Source organism: Oreochromis aureus, linkage group 5, assembly GCF_013358895.1.
Source record: "Oreochromis aureus strain Israel breed Guangdong linkage group 5, ZZ_aureus, whole genome shotgun sequence".
Classification (NCBI taxonomy): domain Eukaryota; kingdom Metazoa; phylum Chordata; class Actinopteri; order Cichliformes; family Cichlidae; genus Oreochromis; species Oreochromis aureus.
The window spans coordinates 30,404,907-30,427,153 of NC_052946.1; the positions used below are offsets into that span (position 1 = coordinate 30,404,907).

A 22,247-nucleotide genomic window follows, 5' to 3' on the forward strand; every position below is an offset into this window, starting at 1 on the left:
TAGATTTAGGAATATTTTCTGGTTCTTTATTCTGATGTGGGATGGTGTTTTTTTTAGTCATCTGGTTATAAAAAGGTTTATTTGCATTGTGTGATTGCCCCCATCCCTCCTAAAGTCCTGCAGCATGTGGGATGAGCTGGGACTCTCAGCCTTTCATTTGTATATTTTGATAAAAGATAAAGTGACGCTGAAGCTGATACTTCCTCTGCTCAGCTCTCTGTGGGGCATCCTGTGATACAGCTGTGGTAACCTTGACAACAGTTAGACCACTGGCAGTCAGGACTCCTCACAGCTTGCAGTCATCAGCCTGCACTTGTGTGTTTTGTCAGGACAGTGTGGACGCTTGCAAGATGAAATCGAGTCAGGTGGTTGTTAGTTGGGGGTTTTATGCCTTAATTGACGTCTAAATCAACCAAAGCGTCCGTTTACACAAACGGTTTGGCTTCAAAATAGAAAGCAGTGCTGTGTTTCCACCTGCAGACACACTTTGAAGTGGAGCTTGTGAGTGAATAGAGCAGCAGCTGTGCGAGAAAGTGGGAGAAGTTTCTGTCTCAATTCTCCGGACTTCCAAAAGGAAATGGACAGGCGCGGGGAGTGCATCCGTCTATTAGCAGCACACGGCGCACGATGTGCATTTTTTTGCACGCTACTAGTTGAAGTGGTAACTAGGAGAGTATGACTAACTAGTTGTGGGTGAAATTATGGGATGCATCGTCATGGCAACAGACCAGACGTCACAATCTGGGCATGTGTGTTCCATTTTTGTCTTTCTTATTTTTCAGACTGGAAGACCTGGATAGAGATCATTGGAAAATATATATATTTTTTTAAAAATTATTTTTTTTATTTTACTCTTGGAGAGAAAGCCCCATGTTCGTTGCACAGAAATAAAAAAAATCTTACATTTTTCACAGCGACGAATACTATTCTTTTTGGGTGAAGAAAGAGACTGTGCTGCGGCGTCTGGAGGGTTAACTTTCAGTATTCCCAGCCTAAAAGGGGTTTGGGGGCTATGAGATAAAGATGCCGGGGTCGCTGAGCAATGAAGACGAGGGACAAGACGACATGGATTTTGAAGACGATATACCAGGTGAGGGAAAGGGGAGAGGCGGGGTGTCCTTCAGATAATTTTGCGCCGCTACGCCTTGAATGCGGGGAAAAGGGCTTGTCCTGCGTTCCTGAGACCGGAGAGGAGGGGTGGGGTGCAATAAGCAGAGTCATGCTATTATTTTTTTGGACGACCTACAGTCTTAAAGGTGGCAAAGGGTTGTAGTTTTTTTTTAATCTCTCCCCCCCACAGCTGTCCTCACATTCATCCTGATTTGGGGGCACGATGGAAACGCTGCTGCATGGTTTCTGTGGGCTGCCTTTTCTTTCACAGGCTGCATGCGTGTACAAGTGAATGGCTTTGAGTCCAAACACAAGTTTTGTTCAGAGAGCTGTTAAAAAAAACCCGTACTTTGCTCGTTTCCGTGTCAGTGTGTGCATTGGCGATTTTCTGTCCCTTTTTAGCTCGTGGATGTGCTCTTTTGTGGAAAAAAAGAAGGGGGGCTCCGGTGACAATGTGCGTGTTCATTTTGTGGATGATGCGCTGCCGTTAGCGCTCGTGATTAGGAAGCTGTTTCAACTTTAATTCTTTTTTCTCCCACTGCATGGCCGCAGAGGTGTGAAAGCCACGTGTGGGCTACAGTAAACAGAGCTTATCAAGTGTGCTCCTTTGCCTTGCGCGCTGATGACACCGGTTAGGTCACCGGCAGCCCTTCAGCTCTGGGTCGTGCGCGAACTGGAATTAACTCTAACCCACATTCTCTGCGTGCTGCTAATTCATTTCACATGGCAACTTCATACAAGAGAACCTGTGCAATAACATTCTCCAGGCTGAAAAATGAACATGTCATCAACTCTGGCAGTGAACCAGCTTTCAGTGCTCTTACAGTTTCCTCCCTTTTTTAAAAAAAATGGTCAAGATCAAATCAAGTCACAGGGGGTTTTAAGATTCCCTAATTAATGACCATGCACAAGAAGATACTTGCCAAATTTGGGCCATTTTGTTTTCTTTTGGCTGGTAAGTTTGTTAGGCTTTCTGGCAGGTGTCAATCCTAGGGCACAGGGGAATCCCAGTCTTAGTTTTTTTGGCAGGCATGGCTGTGCTTACTTGTGACATTTACTCAAATTGCTAACTGTGTGGTCCATAATGTACACCAAGGAGCAGGCATCAGAATCTTCATCTGCGTAACACAAACCCAGTTCTGAACTGCTAATGATTGGTTTCTTGATCTAGTGATGCAGCAGCTCAGGTGATGAAGTGCCCTCTTGTTGCAGCCTGCTGAGCTGAATCCAGACATAAGATTGTCCCGTGCAGCCAATGAAGTTCCTTTTATTTTAAAGTTCTTATAGCTTGCTCCAAACATCAGATGGTTGATGTCAAGGGCAAGATTTAAAAGATCCTGCTTTGCCCTCTGCTTCACTTTCACATTACCATGTGGAAAATGTTTGTGGTTGTAAAATACACTCCAAAGCCAAAAACAAAAGTCAGAAAGGTCGGAAAGTAAGAGCCCTGCTTTGGATCAGAGAGCTAGTTTCAGTGAAGTCAAATCACCCCCCAAAAATGAGGTCAGCTGACTCCCTCAATATACTGAATGACCAGGTTTTTCCATCAGTGGTTTTTGTTCTTCCCTGATAACAAAGACATTTTCCTGGATGACAGTACCAGGATTCATTGGGTTAAAACTGAAAGAGCGATTCAATGAGCACGAGACATCATTTTCCAACAGGGACTGGCCACCGCAGAGTACAGACTTTAACCCCTCTAAGAATCTTTGGGATTTGCTAGAGAAGATTTTAGCAGACTGTCAAGCCCATCGCCAATACAAGGCATGAAAGTAACACAGCTCTAGGTGGAAATAGGTGTTGTGACATTGCATAAGCTTATTGAAATGATGCCTTGATGAATGCTGGCCATGATCAAAGCTCAAGGTGCTCAAATGAAATATGTGAGTGTGTGACTGCTTTTTATTGGCCGGTCAGTGTAGATTCAGCATGAAATGAAGCTTCTAAAATCCAATGCAATGTTTTCTCCAGCAGCAGGCCCTCCTCGTCTTAAGTGTTGCTCAAATAATGCAGTGATGCGGAATATAGAATACATGTGAAAGAAGGCACAAGACGTTTTATTTATTAAATATCTTGCTGGTGTGTCTGTTGCATTGGTATTAGGTATTGCTCGTTACAGAGTGACGAAAAGCCATTTACTGGGACACTACTTCGGTGGTTTAATTGTGAGCAGTTGTCACAGTACTGAGTTGCCAAATTACAATCCTTGCTCATTTCGCATGTGTGTTATAAAGCTCTTGAACATCTGAGGCTTTGAAGTGCTGTCACAAAAAATGAGGTAGCATGCATACAATTACTAAATTCAAGGGTACCACTGGTTACCATTTCTTAGACAGAAAAAGGTAATTTACGCCACAGTATTCAAAAATTACCTCTGCGTTTAACACAAGGTCTGAGTATTGTGATATCTGCATTATTTGAGAAAATCCTTTGCATTAAACACACATTTCTTTTGTTTATATACATATTTTTTGACAAGGGTAATTTGTACTTGCTAGTTTTTCTGTGCGTTTATGTGCATCTTAGCAGTAAGCAAGTGAAAAACGAGACAGACAAAGAGAACGGAGAGTCAGAGGGGGAGTTAGAGCAACATCTGTGACTGCCATCCATATTTAGAGGCAGAATACAGGCACTGATGTGTGTCCTCAGTAACGCATTAGTTTGTTAAACATGTATAAGAAAGGAAGGCTGCAGCTGAATATGGCAGGTGAGTGAATATATGTCAGTATTAATTAAGTCTAAAAAATGAAGAATGTGTTTAAATTGCTTAAATATGCTTTGATAGGATTTTTGTAGTCATGTGTTTCTGGCTTCAAAAAAAATTTCTTGTAATATAATAAATACCAGTGTGATCCTCTGTGATGACGCACAATGTACCTACTTGAGGGTAAATCTAGTGAAACTCCGACACAGTGGTCCATATTGGTTTTGTCATCATGAAATTGTTCACAAAAGGGAGTCATTCTTCCTAGTCCGAAAATATGACTGTTTTATTGGAATAACTTTCCTTTAATTTGTCATATCACTCACTCATCACAACAAAATGCTGCGGATCAATTGTTATGCTGCTGATACACGAAGCACTTTCCAGACAGTTTATGACCTCATCAGCAGGCTTCAAAGTGATAGACAAGGTCAGAAATCCAGGTCAGAGTTTTCTACCATGAAGACACTTCAGTGCAATTAAAACACAACAGTGTGGGAGCACATTGTGTGCGGACTTCAGACCCCAAAATGCTATCCTATCACAGTCTTTATTTGTTGTGCCATGTAGCGTCCTAAGTCCCTTTGTTTCACTCTGGGCACTTACACTGTCACAGATTGTTCCATTGTGTTTTCTCTTTTAATTGCTTTGTTCTTCCATAAAATTGAAAGATTATCATGGGCTTTTGTGTGCCTACAAATGTTATCCCCAGTTGGAAAAGGGGCTATTTTTGGATCCCTCACTGTGAAAGTTGACACAGTTTTTTTTCTTAATGCGTGTGTATGTAGCCTAAGCATAAAAAAACATGCTTTTAAATATGTTTTTGCAAATGAGTGGTACATCATTTCTTATCTGTTTCCTATCTGTTTATATGGGATGTGCTATGACCTCAGAATAGATATACTACAATTTAATGATGCTATTTAGGCTTTATCCTTCCATCACTTAGATGATAACATTTTCTAATAATAGCCTACGGATGCTTTTGTCTGAAGGCATTTAAAGCCCGAGCCATAAGTACCTAATCGATGAAGAAAGGAAACCCTTTGGCCTCGTCTTCCCTGCATTGTGGGAAGCAATGCTGGGCAGCATTAAGTGGGTATTTCCACACAGGGGCCAACAGAGAAATGACTAATGTGCTTTCCAGTAAACTCTATCTTCCTCACTTGGGACTCGTTCATGAATCTCCCTTCTAATGGGTCAGTCTGGTGGCCAAGCCCTTGCAGGAAGGTCAGAACTGTGTCTGTGCCATCCGTCCACATTTTACAGAAGGCTTGTTTGCCAACTGGAGCTTTGGTCGTCTTCCTAACACAGTCTGTTGCCAGACCTCGGTGTGTCACATGACTGAGCACCCTCCCCTACTTCCAACACCTGGCACTGCCTGGTCCAGTCACCAAGCAGAAAGAATATCTCTCCCCTGATGGCTTTCCCCACGGGGACTTCACAGGCCATTTACTTTAGTCAGGGTTCAGATTTTAAGGCAATTCAGGTGATAAACACAGAGCTGTTTCAGGGAGCTGCATTGCTGTGACACATTCCTGTGTAACAAAAAATGATTACTGAGAACCCATGTGTTCAATATTTTATTTGACTCTCTGAGGATCTGTTATCAGCACGTCTTTTAAAGAAACATCAGCAAGCTAACATGGCCCCAGTTACAGCGCTTACAGGCTGATGTTTGGCAGATTTTATATTTAGAACATATATATATATAGTTTAGTGCCATCATTAATTACAGTAATGAGCGCGCAAAGCACAATGGTACAGCAGTAAAATAATGTATGACTGCCATTTTTTCTGCAAATTAAAAAATCGACTAGATTATAGTGCAGAAGAACGGATCATTATTAGTAGCTGTCTTATGGCGCCACGGTGGTATGTGTCAAATTTTCCAATAAACCAGTTGAACCTGTTGAACTAGTTCATTTAAAACTGCATATACTGAACTCAGTGAAAATATCATCAAAGTGGGGCTCATCCGCTGGGGACCTTGAACATCTGTATCAAATTTCACGTCAGTCCATTTTCTAATTATTGAGAAATTTTAGTCTGAACCATAGAGGTTAAACAACCAAGAGGCTGACATTGTCAGGCCTTGAGCATCAGCAGCAGCATGGCTAAAAAGAACTCAGCTCAGTCTGCTCAAAGTGAATTAGGTGCTTATCACCGAACCATTTAAACCCCACATCAGTAACACCGCATCACCACTGTCAAGTTGGATTGATTTATTTTACAATAAGCAGAGCCAAGGGCACAGAGATATGAACTGTACGCTTTGTGTAATCCAAAGCCATCTCGATCTGCACCTGAGCCATGTCATCATCTGTGCATCTGAGAGAGATGTAAGGCTTGCCGTGCTGCCGTCATAAGTTGCCTGGCAGGTGGCTAACCATGCATCTGAGACATAAAAGAGTTCCCCGTTTGAGCTACTGAATACATAAACTCAAGGCTTTATTTAGAAAAATAGAAAGTGGAGAAAAACACAAAGGTCTGTGGGAGAAGAAGAAAGAAGGAATGAGTAGCAAGGCAGTAAATGTCTGTCAGCACCTTTCCTATAATAATATTGGCCAAGAAAAGCACAAGTTACCCCCAGTTAGGGTTGAAGAAGGGATGACACAATTCATCTGGAAGCCAGGGCAGCACAATGAGTTTGACATTGCCTCTGATTAAGGCTTTGAAATCACTGTACTGTATTTGTACGCGTGGAATACCTCCTGCTAGCTTTGCTAAATAGAGGATAAGTGGCTGGTGAGGTTTGTGTGTCTACTACACAGGAATCCCTCCTCCCCAATCTCTCACTCCAGCTACCCAGGGGAGTGGTAGACTGCAGGGCTAGTGTTGGCTGATTGACTCTGATACATGTGCTGCATATTTCATGCCCTCCAGTCTGTCTGCGTGAGACACAGAGAGACAGGAGACATGCAGATAGACAGACTGGAAGAGACAGCGAGACAGTTGGGAGAATGAGATCAAATAAACCTTTTTGGGGCACTACAGTTTCGTCATGTGTGTACAATATTTTCTCTGTGTGACTTTTTACAGAGATGTATTGTTTGGGACTGTCGCTCTCCCTTACTTACTCCTCTGTGACCCACTGTGGCATCAGTGAAGTCTGCTGTGCTCAGCAGTCAGCACGTTTACACAGCAGCTTTGAGACGGTACAGCTGACAACCAGCAGCAGGTCCCTTTAGTCCCAGCAAGCATTAAAGGCAGAAGATATGCTCAGTATACCTCAGTGGTCCTCTAGGGAGTTCCCATTTAGCGGCAGGCCATGCACTCCATTTATTTGTGTTTTGATGGGTAAAGTTGATGCACACTCAATGATGTGTGATTATGAGGTTGATTTTGCCAAGTGCTCCTGTTGGTCTGACATTGATTCATCATTGTTATTTTCACAGGAGGCTAACTGACTTTTCATCGTGGTGAGCTTTCACAGTAGACTGAGCCTGCAGCAAATGAATATTTGTAACATCTATTGTTCATTTTTAATCTTTTTGATTAACCATTTTGTCTGAAATGTCAGAAATTTCGATTTCGATTTCCCAGAACCCGGGCTCGCGTCTTCATCTCTTGTTTTGTCTGCCCAAGTTTAAAACCCAAAGGTGTTTAATTCAGAGTAAAATCATATCCACACTTTGATAAAACAAAATCAAAAAATTGAATAACCACTTATTGAGGCAGCAAAATGTACGAGTCAGGCTGAATTTGTCAGTTTAGTCTTATTGCAAGCTGAATTATCTCTGTCGTTTAAGTGTACTAAGCAAATAATTCTCGTTTCCTCCGTGTTCAGATGAGGATGACGAAGGTGAGCGCAACACAGTTCCCCTCACACCTCTCGACCGCTTCTTTTCTGACGACGAGTCCCTCAAACAACAAAAGAAGAAGCCCAAAAAGATGAAGGAGGGAAAACTGCCGAAAGTTAAGAAGAGGAAAAAAGAGGTAAGGCGTAATTCACATTCAGCACCATCTGTCCAGACCTCGGACATAACAGCTTGGCAGGCATTTTGGCTGTAGCCGTATCCCGCATTCTCTATTTCTCAAACCATCGCTCTTTTGATGTCTCTGCAATTGGATCAAAGGTGTGTTTTGGCTGCTGGACTGCCTCTGTAATCTAAATGAGAGGCAGTGGACTGTCTCAGGCTTAGGGGAGGTTGGCAGCAGTGTCACTGTTACTGCCAGTGTAAGCTGTGGGCTCCAAGCGACAGTTTAGAGTGTAGATTTGTGCCTGTGGTGCTGGTGCTGATGGCAGGGACTGTAGGTCAGAGGCAATGTGTTCATGCCAATCCAGTAGCGGGAGTCAGAGTTATGACAGAGCGGTTTTGACAGTCCTTCGCCTCTAGCCTCTAATTTCCAATATTTAGATAGCAGGATTGAGCTTTGATTGGCTCAGAGCATTAACACCAGCGTGATGTTGATAATATTCCAGCTTATGAGGTGAACGCCTGCTGCTTTTTTGTGGCTAAAGGAGACAGAGAATAATGAAAAATTGTAAGCATTAAGAGGTGGCACAGTAGTGTGGTGGTTAGTGCTTGCTTCTTTACAGCAAGGAGGTTACAACCCCTCTGCTCAGGGTTTATCTGTGTGGAGGTTGCACGCTTTCTGTGTTTGAATGGGTTTCATTCAGGTATGCCAGGTTCCTCATATCAAAGTGATTGTTAGGTCAATAGATGATTCTAAATGGGTCATAGGCATGCAAGAGTATGTGATTATCTGTTTTGCTGCGTTAGCACTGTGATTGACTGGTTACCTGTGCAGAGTGTACCCTCATTAGTCAGACTCTAGGCAAGATTTTAAGAAAATGGATGGATGCTACCATCAGTACTGTACTTTATATTATTTGAGTTCCATTTTCTGAGGAGACACTGTTTATAAATTATTAATTATTTAATTTTCAATTTATTATTAAAGAGTTGGTTCGCCACAAACTCAAATTTGCATATTTTTCATCAGGCCTCTAGTGCTATTTATTCATTTGTATGAGCCGCCCAATTCTGTAGATATTGGCTCTAGACATGTTTCCTTTCTCTTGAATATAATGGCGAAAAATACATTTTATTTTGTAGTATTTAAAGCACCAAAAATATAGTAAAAAAACTGAGATGCAGTGCGTCATTCTGGAGTTGTTAAAATACATATTTTTACCAAGTTTTCAGCCATTTTATGTAGAAACAGTTTTCTTTTTACAAATTTGCATCCATCAAAAGAAGTGTAAATAAGCTTTCTAATGGTATAGTGGGGAAAAAACAAGCAGAGTGTATTGAAACAAGCAGTTTTAGGTTAGAGATCCAGTTTTATTCATACAGTGACCTTGTGGTTAAAAGTGCTGAAATTCGGATGATGATTATCTTTGGGCTAATAAGTCTATGAATGACCCTGTTTGCACTACAAAACAATGCATTTGATCCACCGTTACTTCATGATCTGCAGCTTGAAGGGCCATCCTACAAATAAAGTCTGCATTTTTGTGAAGTCAGCTCTTTAACTTCTGGAAAAGTTTTGTTTCTTCAAATTTCTTCAAAAGCCCAGAGGCTAAAAGAAATATTTATTATTCAGTAATTACAGGAATTCGCTGTATTCCCAGTGATCTCCCCGCTCATGTTGGCGAGCTGTAACCGTGTCAGTGACATAGCCAGGATGTTCCCCTCCGCTGACTGGAGATGCCAGGAGTACCGTGAGGAGTTTGGCTGGCCATGCTGCCACTCGGCCCTTTGGCTGCTTGTGGTAAACACTAAGCTCTGGGTCTCACTGAGCTAATGAAGCGGGGGGCTCCCCGTGACACTCTCCTTTCCCTAACTTACAGACACTGCTCTGTATTCTCCTTTTCTTCCCTCTCCTCCTGTCTCCCACATGCATCACCTCACTTTGCTTTGATTATGATGCTGCTGCTTTCTTTCGGTCTTGCTTTCTTGCTCCCCACCTTGCTGTATTTGTGTCTTTTTTCCCCTCCCATTGAGAAACCATTGCTCCTGTAATTCACTTCCAGTCACTCCCCAAAGGCTGGTGTCAGACAGGGGCCAAAAGTCAATTGGGGTCAGAGACTGTCAGTAGCACATCCCAGTCTGAGTTCACAGCTACTGGCGGGAGTAATGATAGCCACAGAGAGGTGCGCTGCGTTTGCTTGTCTTCTTCAGTCTGCAGTTAAACAAAGAAGCTGTGTAGGTATGACAGGATATTTAATGGGCTTTTAAAATATCTGTTAAATCAGTGAATTCTGGGTTCATGAAAAACAATTCATTTTAGCAGCAGAGGAAACTGCTGCATTTTGGCCACAATAAAACCCCCCCATGTAGCTGGTTCTTGTAGCATTCACATTTCGCTGAAATACAGTCAGTTTGAGATGAGCTTCTGTCTTGTTTTTATAACTTCTATATCCTCTCTGGGATTGTGAGTCAACAAAGAGCTGTTTCTGATTTCTGGAGAAAAGGAGAGGCCGTTGTTTAGAAACCATAAAATAAATTCTTAGAGCAGTTTTCCTTTTTTTCCTGTTGCACTACATTTTATTGAACATCCACTTCTTCGCTCATTTGATATTTTCTGTGGCATCCGCTCCAATCTCCCTAAGGCAGAGCCATTATGGGAAAGCATCTAATTTGATTAGGTTATCAGCACTTATCTGATTTTCTTTCCTCTGAAAGAACAGACACCATCTTTGCTGCTGTGCTGTTGTGTCCTTTGCTTTTATGATATGTGTTTAACATTGAACTCAGGGCCACCAAGAGACTGTTGCACAGTTTCACCTTGTCTTTGCAGTTGCTCTCAATAGTGGTTCTGCTTCTTTGCTTTTTGCTCCTCCATCTCCACCCCATCCCCCATCCACAATCTTCAATTTACTCTCTCTCTCCTTCTTTCTTTCTCTCTCTCTCTCTCTCTCTCTCTCCCTCCTTCTTCTTCTTATGCATAAATGAGATTTGTCTAGACGGGTGCTGGAGCACTGGCTCTGCAACCACAGGCCTCTGCATAACAAGCTCGTTATGCAAACGTGTCTGATTGGATGGCGCTGTTCCATTGGCTGCTGCTGTGATAGAGTGTGTGTGGGGGGGGGTGGGGGGAGTGAGTGGCAGGATAGAAAGAAAGAGTGAGAGAGGAAAGAGAAAGGGGGAGAAGTTAAGAGATAGAGTGAGAGAGAAAATAATGGGGTGGAGGGGTGAGAGAGGAGAGCTATGAGATGTAAAGGAGAGAAAGTAAGAGGAGGAGAGAGAGAGAGAGAACGAGAGAGAGTTAGAGAGAGCCAGACACTGCTCAAATTTGGTCACCATGGCAACACAGCCAGGCTGCTGGTAGGGTTGGCGGGCGCTGCGGCAACGTGAGCCTTTCCACTGCGCTACAGAGCGAAACGCCTGCAAGTCTCTCCATGGAGCCACACAGGCCTGCTGAGCAACAGGCAGCGAGCAGAGCACAAAGCTGCTGTGCTCTAATTTTGCTCCACTGCATGTGCACACACAAGTTCACTCACACATACAGTCATGTTTTACATATGCATAAACACGCGCGAAAAGGAACTCTCACAAAAATAGCGATTTTTTTTAAAAAAAAGGAAAGCACTCACAAAGAATGAGCGCACCCACACACACACACACACACACACACGCTCAAAAAAAAGAAAAACATGTCCACAAACACACAAAAATGCTCTCTCACAGGAACGTGCCCAGTCAGAGACAGGGGCACAAATGGAAATGCATATGCATACTTCCACAGGCCTACCACATTCAAACACACAAATAATTAGGTGGCATGTGCATGATGAGAGAAACAGCACACACTTTCCCCCTCTCGCTTACTCATGCGCACATACTATCGTGAGCAACCACTAGCTAGAATTTGTTCATATGCAGCATTCTTGGTCACACAAACAACACCTGTTAACTGTTAAATCCATACAGCCTTCCAGATGTCTCATATTAAACCAGCAGGATGCAACTCAGGCTACAGATTAACTCTGAGCTCTGATTGGCTTGGGTACCTCTTTTTCTGGGTTTTCGTTTCGTGTAAAAGCACATTTAAAAGGTGACCATGCATCCGCCTTGACTCTTCATCAAGTCACTGCTTGCTTGTACTAATTTAAATATTTCATCACAGGCAGAAGAGTTATCATATTAGCAAGGCAGCGACACTTTCGAGTGATGTAATTTAATTTATGCAAATGCCATCAAGTAGAAGCTTTTATCTAAACTGCTTTAAAGTGCATTCACAGCATATGTTTTTAGAGTGGGTGGCCTCTGTGGGAGCTCTAATCCCTCACCCTGGCAAAATTAATGTCATGCTTATTTGCTCTATCAAGTTTAGTATTTTAATTATCCCCACCTTTTTATCACTAGATATAAATTGGGTCTCAGAAGATAGCGCCTAGATTTCTTTTGTCCTGCTGTTTGTAAAATCCAAACCTGGAATCTAGTTGTGTCTCAGGAATCTGGCTTTGATGGCAGCTTTAGTCAGTCACACTCACGCCCTTAGGTAGAGCTGAAGTGAGATTCAAAGCCAGATTCTACTTGTTTACATTTATAAAAATAGCTGCTTGGCAGAAGCTCTACACTACATCAAAGAAATAGCTTAGACAACATTTTCATTTAGTAAAAATATAAATCCAAATATACTAAAATATACTTTCGGCCTGTAAAGATGCCAGATTGAGACTGAGAAAGATTTTAATGAGTGACATATTAACCTTTGCACAATTAAACAATATGCTGGGCTTGGTTATTTGGTTGTTGGTGTATATGTAATGTTTTTTTTACCTTCTCAAAATCCTCCAGGGAGCAATTCAGGCACGACTTGACAGTGACCTGGAAGAGACTTCAGAGGTGGAGGAGGAACGGGAACGTCCGGAAATCGGCTCTGAAAGTGAGAGCAGCATGTACGGTCCCACCAAGAAGAAGAAGAAGAAACCTAAGGAGAAGAAAGAGAAAAAGCCCAGAAAGAAGAAGAGAGATGAAGAGGATGACGATGATGATGATGATGATGGTAACATGAAAGTAAGTGTATGTTCATGATGCTGACAGAAATTGTCCAAAGTTGTTATCACACAGCACAAGGCCAGCCCTGTTTTCCATGCTTTAACTCCACTTGGTTAAGGTCAGTGAGCTGCCTGGGTGAAATGTGCGGGGAGCTGGACTGTGAATTCGCTGGACAATTACCTGCTGTTCTCACATGTGCAAATGGAGGGAACCGGCAGGTTAAAGAGCGTTTAGAGTCTGATCCGTTTGTAACGGACATTTGCATTTCTCTCACCTTTGTCAGCTAATCTCTAGAGAAGTTCGGGGGGTAATGCATGTGTAAAAATCACATTTGTCAAAATAAGTGACCATTCATTTCTTTATACAATAATCTGACGATAATGAAAAAACGTAATGATGCCAAGACTAAGTTTAATATTAAGTCTCAATTGACTAATGGTAGATGAAGTCAGGGAAGGTGTTTAACTTTTTAGCATAGTTATCATTATTATAGGCTTGCTTTGAAAGAAATAGTGTCTGAAAATATACCGAAACCTTGAAAACATCCTTTTTTTTGGATGTGGAAGGGTAAAAGATTAAAATAACTTTAATCTTCACATTTCATGTATTAAACATCATTAACATATGTGCGTTGATCTGTTATCTGTACACCCCTAGGAGCCTAAATCATCGAGCCAGCTGATGCACGAATGGGGTCTTGAAGATGTTCAGTATGGCTTCACTGAGGATGACTATAAAACCATTACCAACTACAAGGCTTTCAGCCAGTTCCTCAGGCAAGCATCTAATTTTGTCTGGATGATCTTTCATTGTGCTAAAGTGCTTTGTTTTGCCTCAGTTTCTCTGGACTGTCAAAGTCATTCTCTGAGAGTCTTCCAGCAAAACTCCACTGTGAGACTAGACTGTGTTGTGACGAGCAAACACTGCTCTTTTTGTTTGAGCTAGAAAGCTCGGCTGTTGGTATAAAGAGTCTGTCTCACCTGGGGCTGTCTGGCTCGGCTAAGCTTCTGCTCTGACAAAGTGGAGCATGAGCTCCTGCAGTGCCCCCTGTGTGTAGTCAGCTGCTTACTGGATGCCTGTGACAGCCAGGAGGCTCTGGGACTCGGTGCTCTGACCCACTATCTTTCACAGGCCAGCGTGCCAAACCTCAAGCTGTTGCCTGACAAATCGCAAACATGAAATGCACACAGCAAAGCAGGGAGAATAAAACTTAAGGGGCAGTGGAGTGTCAGCAAATCAAGACCCAGTTCCCTCCAGTGCTGTGGGAAGTAGAGCTTCTATTAACAGGAATGAAGTGTGACATAATAAAGCTGCCATTGTTGTTTCATCTCCCCCTGGTTTGATTCAGGCCTCTCATTGCCAAGAAGAACCCGAAGATTCCCATGTCAAAGATGATGACAGTGTTAGGGGCCAAGTGGCGAGAGTTCAGTGCCAACAACCCGTTCAAAGGTGCATCTGCCACCGCTGTGGCCGCCGCTGTGGCTGCTGCAGTGGAAACGGTTACTGTGGCACAGCCAACGTCTGTCAGCAGCAGCCAGCTGAGCTCTCAGCTGGGGCCGATCAAAAAAGCCAAAACCAAAGAGGGAAAGGGTAAGACCTAATAAAAAGCGAGATCATTTTTAAGAAACGATAGCAAGAATGCCATCTGATTAACAGATCTCATGACTGACTCTGTGTGTGCCAGGACCAGGAGTTAGAAAGAGAAGTAAGACTGTGAAAGAAGTGAAGAAGAAGCCCAAGCCGAAGAAGACCAAATCAAAGTCGGGCCAAAGTGGGAAGAAGAAGAAAGCATCCTCGGTATGTCTTGCAGAACCCCTTTCCCTCAGCTCATTTCTCAGTTTTTTCAGTCCATGCTTTGAATGACATCAAAGCCACCGGCCTGTTTGCAGCACTTATTGTGAAAGTTGGTTTATCTTAATTCTTTCTGTAGTTCTGCGCTCCTTAGTTTCTGTGTTTGCTTTTCTAGAGTGAGGAGGACTTCCTGGAGGAGTCGGACTTTGATGACATCAGCATCCACAGTGCCTCTGTGCTTTCTGATACCTCGGGGGCCGCCACCAAGAAAAAGGCCCGACGTGGGCGGAAAAAAAGGAAAAGTATGTTTACTGTCTACTCTTGCCATGCTCTGCGGTGTGTTTTTCCCTCTAAAATCCCATTGAAATCCCTCAGAACCAGACTGTTTGATTTTGGGTAATGAGTAAATTAAAATGTATTTTTTTAAGCTTTATTTATTCTGGGAATGCTTTCTAAAGGCAGATGGTCTTCCACAGCAGCTAGTGTGCTTATACTCATTAAGAGTTTTTTTTATATAGAGGATTCTAATTATCTTTTTTAAATCTATGCATCCATATCCATGTGACTCTCTATATGAGGGAACTGCCCATATTTAAATATTCTGTAACCTTCTCCAGAGGAGGACGGTGATGGCTATGAGACAGACCACCAAGACTACTGTGAGGTTTGCCAGCAGGGTGGAGAGATCATCCTGTGCGACACCTGTCCCAGAGCTTACCACCTGGTCTGTCTGGACCCTGAGCTGGAGAAGGCCCCAGAGGGAAAATGGAGCTGTCCACACTGTGTAAGTACATTAGTTTGAGCAGACTGACACATTTTGTAAGGTGGTGACTGCCCAAGTTGGATTCATGAGAGTTATTTTTGGTGATATCTTGGATGCAACTAGTCCAGGGCTATACAATGTAACAGCCTGAACTGTTGGCACAGTCTTTAACCGTCAGCTCAAGTGTGATGTGAATACGGAGTCAATAAAACGGGGTTAACAGAGAATACATTTGTTAACGAGGCTGAACTCTTTCCATGTTAATAAAAAACTGTATGCAATTTTTAGTATTAATTTTTAGGAAGTCTGAAACATCTTCTTGCTGGTCAGGTTTTTCATCTATTAAGGATTGAAACTCCCTCAGAAGTATTGTTAACACCTGCTCTGAAATCACAGGGATCAGGCAGAGAGATTAGTGCTCACTGTGAGGAAATCAGGTGATAAATAAGGCAAAAAACATTATTATCCATCCTGAGCATGTTTTGCCATCTGAGTTCAGGAAGTTGCTCTCAGGTCGCTGTTACTTTGTACCCAGTGTAGAACAAACAGATACTTAAAATCCTTCATTACCTCAGATATTAGACAATTAATGCTGACAGGGGTCATTCAGGTTATTTTTCTGTGATCATTATTATTATTTTATTTTTAATGGCTTTTTATTCTTATGATGTTAGTTGATTTCTGCCTTGACGTGCAACAGTGTTTGTGATTAGCATTTAAAGACTGTAGGTTGTGTGACTATTAAGAGGAATGTTTGACTTTGTGAATAGGTTTTGTGTATAAACTGCAAACAAACTGTGCTTTTTCAGGATTAGATATCAGAACCTGAAAACAGCCAAGAAATCACGCAATTAAGAACAACTGGACTTTCAGTGTTTACAATGTTCGTTATCTTAACTTTACTTTCTGCAAATATCTCAAACTATGTCTGAAACATTGACATAGTTAGAGTTAAATTGAATATGGATGCTTTGTTTTACTCCCTAACATGCCCACATCAACTGTGTCCTTTAGGAGAAGGAGGGAATCCAGTGGGAGGCCAAAGATGAAGATGAAGATGAGGAGGAGGCTCCAGGTGAGGAAGAGGATGACCACATGGAGTTTTGCAGAGTTTGTAAAGATGGAGGAGAGCTGCTGTGTTGTGATACCTGCCCATCATCCTACCATATCCACTGCCTCAACCCGCCGCTTCCCGAGATACCAAATGGGGAGTGGTTATGTCCGCGCTGTATGGTAAGCTCATCTCAGTCGCAGTAGAATTTGATATTGTTTTGCTGTAGTTTAAAAGGGCTAATAATTAGGCTTAGGTTCATGAAAATGTTGTAGTCAGAACAACTGGACATTTTACATACACTCATGATGGACATGAATGCCATGAATGGTACTTTGGGGATTTTCAGGATTTCTGAACTGTTTTTTTCCCCAGCATAAATGGTTGTACAGCAGACACTCTTAATGATTTTAAACAAGAACTGAGTGCACAAGTTTGATTTATTTTAGATTTACTATAATCCACACAGTGCCAAAGTGTTCTTGTAGTTTCTAATATATCCACATACTCTCAATGATATGTGGAGAAACTTTTCTTAGCAAGATGCATCTTGACAGGACACTTTTGGTAGTCATAAACAAACTTAAGGCATAATTCTGGCTGGATATTTGGCAACTCTTCTTGGCAGAATTGGTAAAGTTAATTAGTTGGTTTCCTTGAAAGTATCCAGTTTTTAAGCCTACTTCACACATTTTCAATAGTGTTGAGATCTGTGTTTTAGGAAGCCCATTCCAGAAGTTTAATCTTAACCCACTATATCCATTTCAAAAAACAGTTTTTATGTTTGTTTGGGATAACTGTCTTGTTGGAGTACTCCACTGTATTCAAGTTCTTGAACTTAGTCCACCTTTTTAATAACTTTATAGCTGGTACAATAATCTTAGATTTGAAAGTCTCACCTTTAAGCCTCTAAACACTGTCATTGTGGTCAGCTTGCCAAATTGTTGATTCTCTGACCATAAAACTTTCTCTAGGAGGCATTTCAGTCCAGCTTGAAGGTGTTGGTTTTGTTCAGCACCTTCTAAATCCATAGTGATGTAAAACTCGATTCATTGTTTGAACAGATGATCTTGGAATCTGCAGGGGTTTTTTTTTTTTTTTTTTTTTTTAGAAATGGCTTCAAGAGATCTTCCTAAATTGTATAAATCTACAGTTTTCCTTGTTAGAGCTTCACCAAGTTCCTTGGACTTTCGTATTGGTCTGAGTGTTGTTAAACAAATCCTTTTCTATGCTGGCAAAGAGAGAACTACCCGGTCAAAATAAAAGACATTGTAGAGACTTTAGCACCACTAATGAAAAGCTTTAAGTGAGTGTATGTTTGCATACTTTTGACCCTGTGTGCATTAGAGAAAATTGAAAATAAATACAAACTTGTGCACCAAAATCTTATTGTTTTAAAGTCATTAAAGATGTATGCTATCAATTCATTCACCATTCATCCTGGAAAAAGAGCAGTTCAAAAAATCATTAAAAGCCCAAAATTAGTGTGACATTCATCTCCATGATGAGTGTAAGTAACCCTCTGACCACAATTGTATATGTACACAATGATATTTAGTTTAACATTTTCTTTGGTGATTCAGTTCAAATTATTTTGTTTTTCAGTCTTTTCTCTTTGATGTTTAACGTCATGCTGCCCGGGGAGTACAAATGTGACACATTTACATCATGTTGATGTTAATTATAGAGCGCTGTCACTGATACATAATTGAATAAAGCATAAATATATATTGTTAGAAAGCCACAGCAAATAAGGGGCCAAAGTGACCTCTTTCACTTTGATAAGTGTGCACACCTACAGCAGTTTCAGCCATATTAGCTTGTTGATGTTAATGTGAAATATGTCTCGTTTAGGAGGGTGAATGCTTGTCAAAGACTTTCATATTTTTACAGAAACTCATTATTGTTACTTAGTCAGAAGCTAAGAAGAGCTGAGTGTGTAACAGAACCTTACTTTTTCCTTGCAGTGCCCTCCCCTCAAAGGAAAAGTACAAAAGATTCTGCACTGGACGTGGGGAGAAGCTCCGCTGCCAGCCGAACCACCTACAGGACCTGATGGCAAGCCAACAGATCCGCTCACCAAGCCCCCGCTCAAGGGCCGCCCAGAGAGGGAGTTCTTTGTTAAGTGGGCTGGCCTTTCGTACTGGCACTGCTCCTGGGTCAGCGAACTGCAGGTGAGATGCCAGAAGTCAGTCCAGTCTCAAATTAACATTTCTGCTCTTCTTGGCCAAAGTGTTCTCTTTGTTAAATATAGAACAAACCAAAGGAGCCAAGAGAGGATTTTACTGGACGATCTATTACTTTTTAATATAATATTAGAAAAACGCAATGTCCTTTAGCTATTTTGTTTTTAGAGCAATCTATTTTTCAGTTTTTCATGGAGAAGTTTTCCGTCAAATGCTCGACACAGTACCTCATTTATTTTACAGGAACTTTTTCTTTACTAATATCAGTCTGGGTTTTTTGTAACTAATTAAATCAGTTTCATTGTTATAGATGGAAAATAATATAATGCATTTTTGTACCTCCTTCGCTCAAGGAGGTGCTTGAAGGAAACTTACAAAACCAATAGTTTTGCTTTGTTGCTGGTTGTGCAGTTGGAGCTGTACCACACGGTCATGTACCGGAACTATCAGCGTAAGAACGACATGGACGAGCCCCCGCCATATGACTACGGCTCCGGAGAGGAGGAGCTCAACAGTGAGAAGAGGAAGAGCAAAGATCCCCAGTATGCTGCGATGGAGGAGCGCTTCTACCGTTATGGCATTAAACCAGAGTGGATGGTTATCCACCGGATACTCAATCATAGGTGGCTGCTCACACAGACTCTCAGATCAGGATTTTCAGGATGTATTTAAAATACAATAAATTTTATAGACCTGAAATTATAATAACAAAGCTACTGCTCTGAATTAATTTGTACTAGTTGCCATCTTGCTTTTACTCTCTCACCCATATTTCTCTTTGGATGGATGTTATTCATCACCACATAGACAAATGAGGTTATTGGTCTTTAGATTTTCTTACTTTTTGAAATAATTAGAATATTTTTTCTATTTTGTTGCTTATAAATGATTATAGCTAAAGCTAAATGATTATCTTCCATATGGCGGTCTCATGTCAAGTTGTTTTTCAGTGTCTGTTTAATGATCAGTATGATACACTTTCTAAAACCTGCAGCTGTTTTCTGCTTTGTAGTTTTGATAAAGATGGTGACGTGCACTACTTGATCAAGTGGAGAGACCTGCCCTACGACCAGTGCACCTGGGAGGTGGATGATTTTGACATCCCAGATTATGAAAGTCATAAACCTTCTTACTGGGATCACAGGTTAGTTAACTGTATTTTGTACCTTTTTCAAGTAGGTTTGTCACGGTGTGAAGATGACAGCGAGAACACAGAAATCCCCTGCACACAAAAGTAAACAAAAGCATATGCCTACATCTGCCGCTGTTTCCCTTCATCCTCGCCCTCTGTCTGTGACAACCGTTAGAGTCATTTGTTGTCACATGAAATTGTTGCTTCATTATTTTTTTTCCTTTTTCTCAGAGAGCAAATTTTAGGAGAGGATCAGCGCCCCCTTGTGGTGAGGAAAGGCAAGAAACTAAAAGAGGACCATCCAAAAAGAGAAGTCCCTCCTGATGCTCCAATCATAGATGTAAGTTTGGATATTTGGGTCCACTTCTGCCAACTGAACTGTGTTTGCCTGCAGCAGGTTTTTGCAGCAAACATTTCAAAAGTAATGCTGTCGATCTAAAGCTACAATTTATCGTGGCTGATCATCTTGGATTCTATATTTTAACTGCACATATACAGTACTGTGAAAAAGTATGAGTCACCCCTCATTTCTTTGCATTTTGTTTGGAAAATGGTAAATAGGTGCTACGAAATATGGGCTACATGGATATAAAGAATAGAAGTCAAAACCGGAGTTTGTACCATTCTAATGAGCTTGATATGAACACCTTCATTCTTCCGGACAGCCTGAACTCTCTTAGGCAATCCTTCATATAATTTCTTTAAGTATAATTCAGGGATAGTTCTCCAGGCCTCTTGAAGGACATTCAAAGCTCTTCTTTGGATGTTGACTGTGTTCTGTTCAATTCTCTGTCAAGAGGATCCGACACTGTTTCAGTAGGGTTGAAATCCAGGCTCTGGGGAGGCCAATCCATAACTGATAGTTTTCCATTGTGTGTTTTTCTATTCGGGTATGCTTTTACTGCACTGAGAGTGCTTTAAAATGGCATTGCATGTTGGATCAAAATCTTATGGTACTGTTCTGCAATTATAATTTTAGCAGTTTTTGCAAGATCAAACCATGATAGAGTTTTCACCATGTTTTACATGGTGAAGCACCAGATGCATCTCTCAGATCTTATCTCGTTTTCCTGGATTTTTTCACATTTCATAAGGACATGACTTTTAGATACTGTTCATCTGCTGTTGGTAGTTTTTTAGGCCTCCCTCTTCTTGTTTTGTCCAACTGTTCATTTTTTTAAAGGCAAATTATGTGTTTTTGTGACAGATTGCTTGTAATGAAGCCCATAAAGATAAAATTTCAGATTTGTCCTTTGCTAAGTTTTCTTATGTTTATGCTAATGTTTTTTTATGCTTAAATGATTCATAGGTTGATATTAAGTTGTTCAAAAACTACAAGATCTGGACTGAAAATGAGAGCCAAAGTAAAAAAATAAAAAAGCATTGAAAGACCTTCCGAAAGACACATACAAGATACTGCCTCCTTTTTCTATTATCAGCCCACCATCAAGTTTGAGCACCAGCCATGGTACATTAATGCCACTGGGGGAACGCTACACCCGTACCAGCTGGAAGGCCTGAACTGGTTGAGGTTCTCTTGGGCTCAGGGCACAGATACGATCCTGGCTGATGAAATGGGCCTGGGAAAGACGGTGCAGACAATAGTGTTTCTCTACTCGCTGTATAAGGAGGTAAGACTGAAAGGCTGTCCTCTTTTATCATTTCCATATTGCATTGCATAGATCACATTTTGGTTCTGTGAGTGTAATTCATAAAGCACCTGTTAGTAATATAAATGGGAATATAAACTTAGAGCTAATAATATTGTGCATAAAAAGTAAAATGATAAACTGAGTTCTTCTTCATGTGATGTATTTTATGGTGAAGTAACCTCATGTCTCCGGTCTCTGTCAGGGTCATTCCAAAGGACCTTTCTTGGTGAGCGCACCCCTTTCCACTATCATTAACTGGGAGAGAGAATTCGAGATGTGGGCTCCAGATTTCTATGTGGTGACTTACACTGGAGACAAAGACAGCAGGGCAATCATCAGGGAGAACGAGTTCACCTTTGAAGACAGTGCAGTAAAATCAGGGCGAAAGGTGTTCCGTATGAAGGTAGTGTACCTCATGCTCATCCATGTTTTTCTCACCAAACCCCAGTCAAAATACTGTTTTTCAAGTGCATGCATTTTGAATCCGCAGGTAAGGTGGTTGGAATTGTACCAGCATGAAATAAAGGATGATTTTACTTTGTTTTTAATTCATTTTATGCCTATTACATGCAGCACATACTAAATCATCGTATCTGTCATGCGATCTGCTCCCTTGCAGAAAGACACTCCTATCAAGTTCCATGTGCTGCTGACATCTTATGAGCTGATTACTATAGATCAAGCCATTCTGAGCTCTATCACCTGGGCCTGTCTGGTGGTAGATGAAGCCCACAGACTGAAAAACAACCAATCAAAGGTAAAACTGCACCGCCTGCACTGAGATATATCCTATCATATGCTTTGGAAGCAGAAACAGCATCCTTTTAACAGAAAAAGAAAAATGCATGAGCAGGATGATGAAGTAATTTTGAGAGGAGAGTGTATATCTCTGCGTATGGCATTG

At 41.4% G+C, this 22,247-nt stretch overlaps 1 protein-coding gene across 1 annotated transcript in view; it reads left to right on the plus strand.

The window, feature by feature from the left end:
* Positions 1-785: 785 nt before the first annotated feature.
* chd5 (chromodomain helicase DNA binding protein 5) overlaps positions 786-22,247 on the plus strand; it is a 37,018-nt gene continuing 15,556 nt past the window's right edge. Inside the window, exons 1-16 of the mRNA XM_039611845.1 lie at positions 786-1,090; positions 7,605-7,753; positions 12,568-12,786; positions 13,426-13,544; positions 14,117-14,358; positions 14,453-14,565; positions 14,735-14,861; positions 15,177-15,343; positions 16,337-16,555; positions 18,341-18,547; positions 18,971-19,182; positions 19,572-19,703; positions 19,923-20,031; positions 21,131-21,322; positions 21,546-21,746; positions 21,963-22,100. Of these exons, the coding sequence (XP_039467779.1) occupies positions 1,024-1,090; positions 7,605-7,753; positions 12,568-12,786; positions 13,426-13,544; positions 14,117-14,358; positions 14,453-14,565; positions 14,735-14,861; positions 15,177-15,343; positions 16,337-16,555; positions 18,341-18,547; positions 18,971-19,182; positions 19,572-19,703; positions 19,923-20,031; positions 21,131-21,322; positions 21,546-21,746; positions 21,963-22,100 (2,613 nt within the window). The 5' untranslated portion in view covers positions 786-1,023. The remainder of the gene's footprint in view (positions 1,091-7,604; positions 7,754-12,567; positions 12,787-13,425; positions 13,545-14,116; positions 14,359-14,452; positions 14,566-14,734; positions 14,862-15,176; positions 15,344-16,336; positions 16,556-18,340; positions 18,548-18,970; positions 19,183-19,571; positions 19,704-19,922; positions 20,032-21,130; positions 21,323-21,545; positions 21,747-21,962; positions 22,101-22,247) is intronic.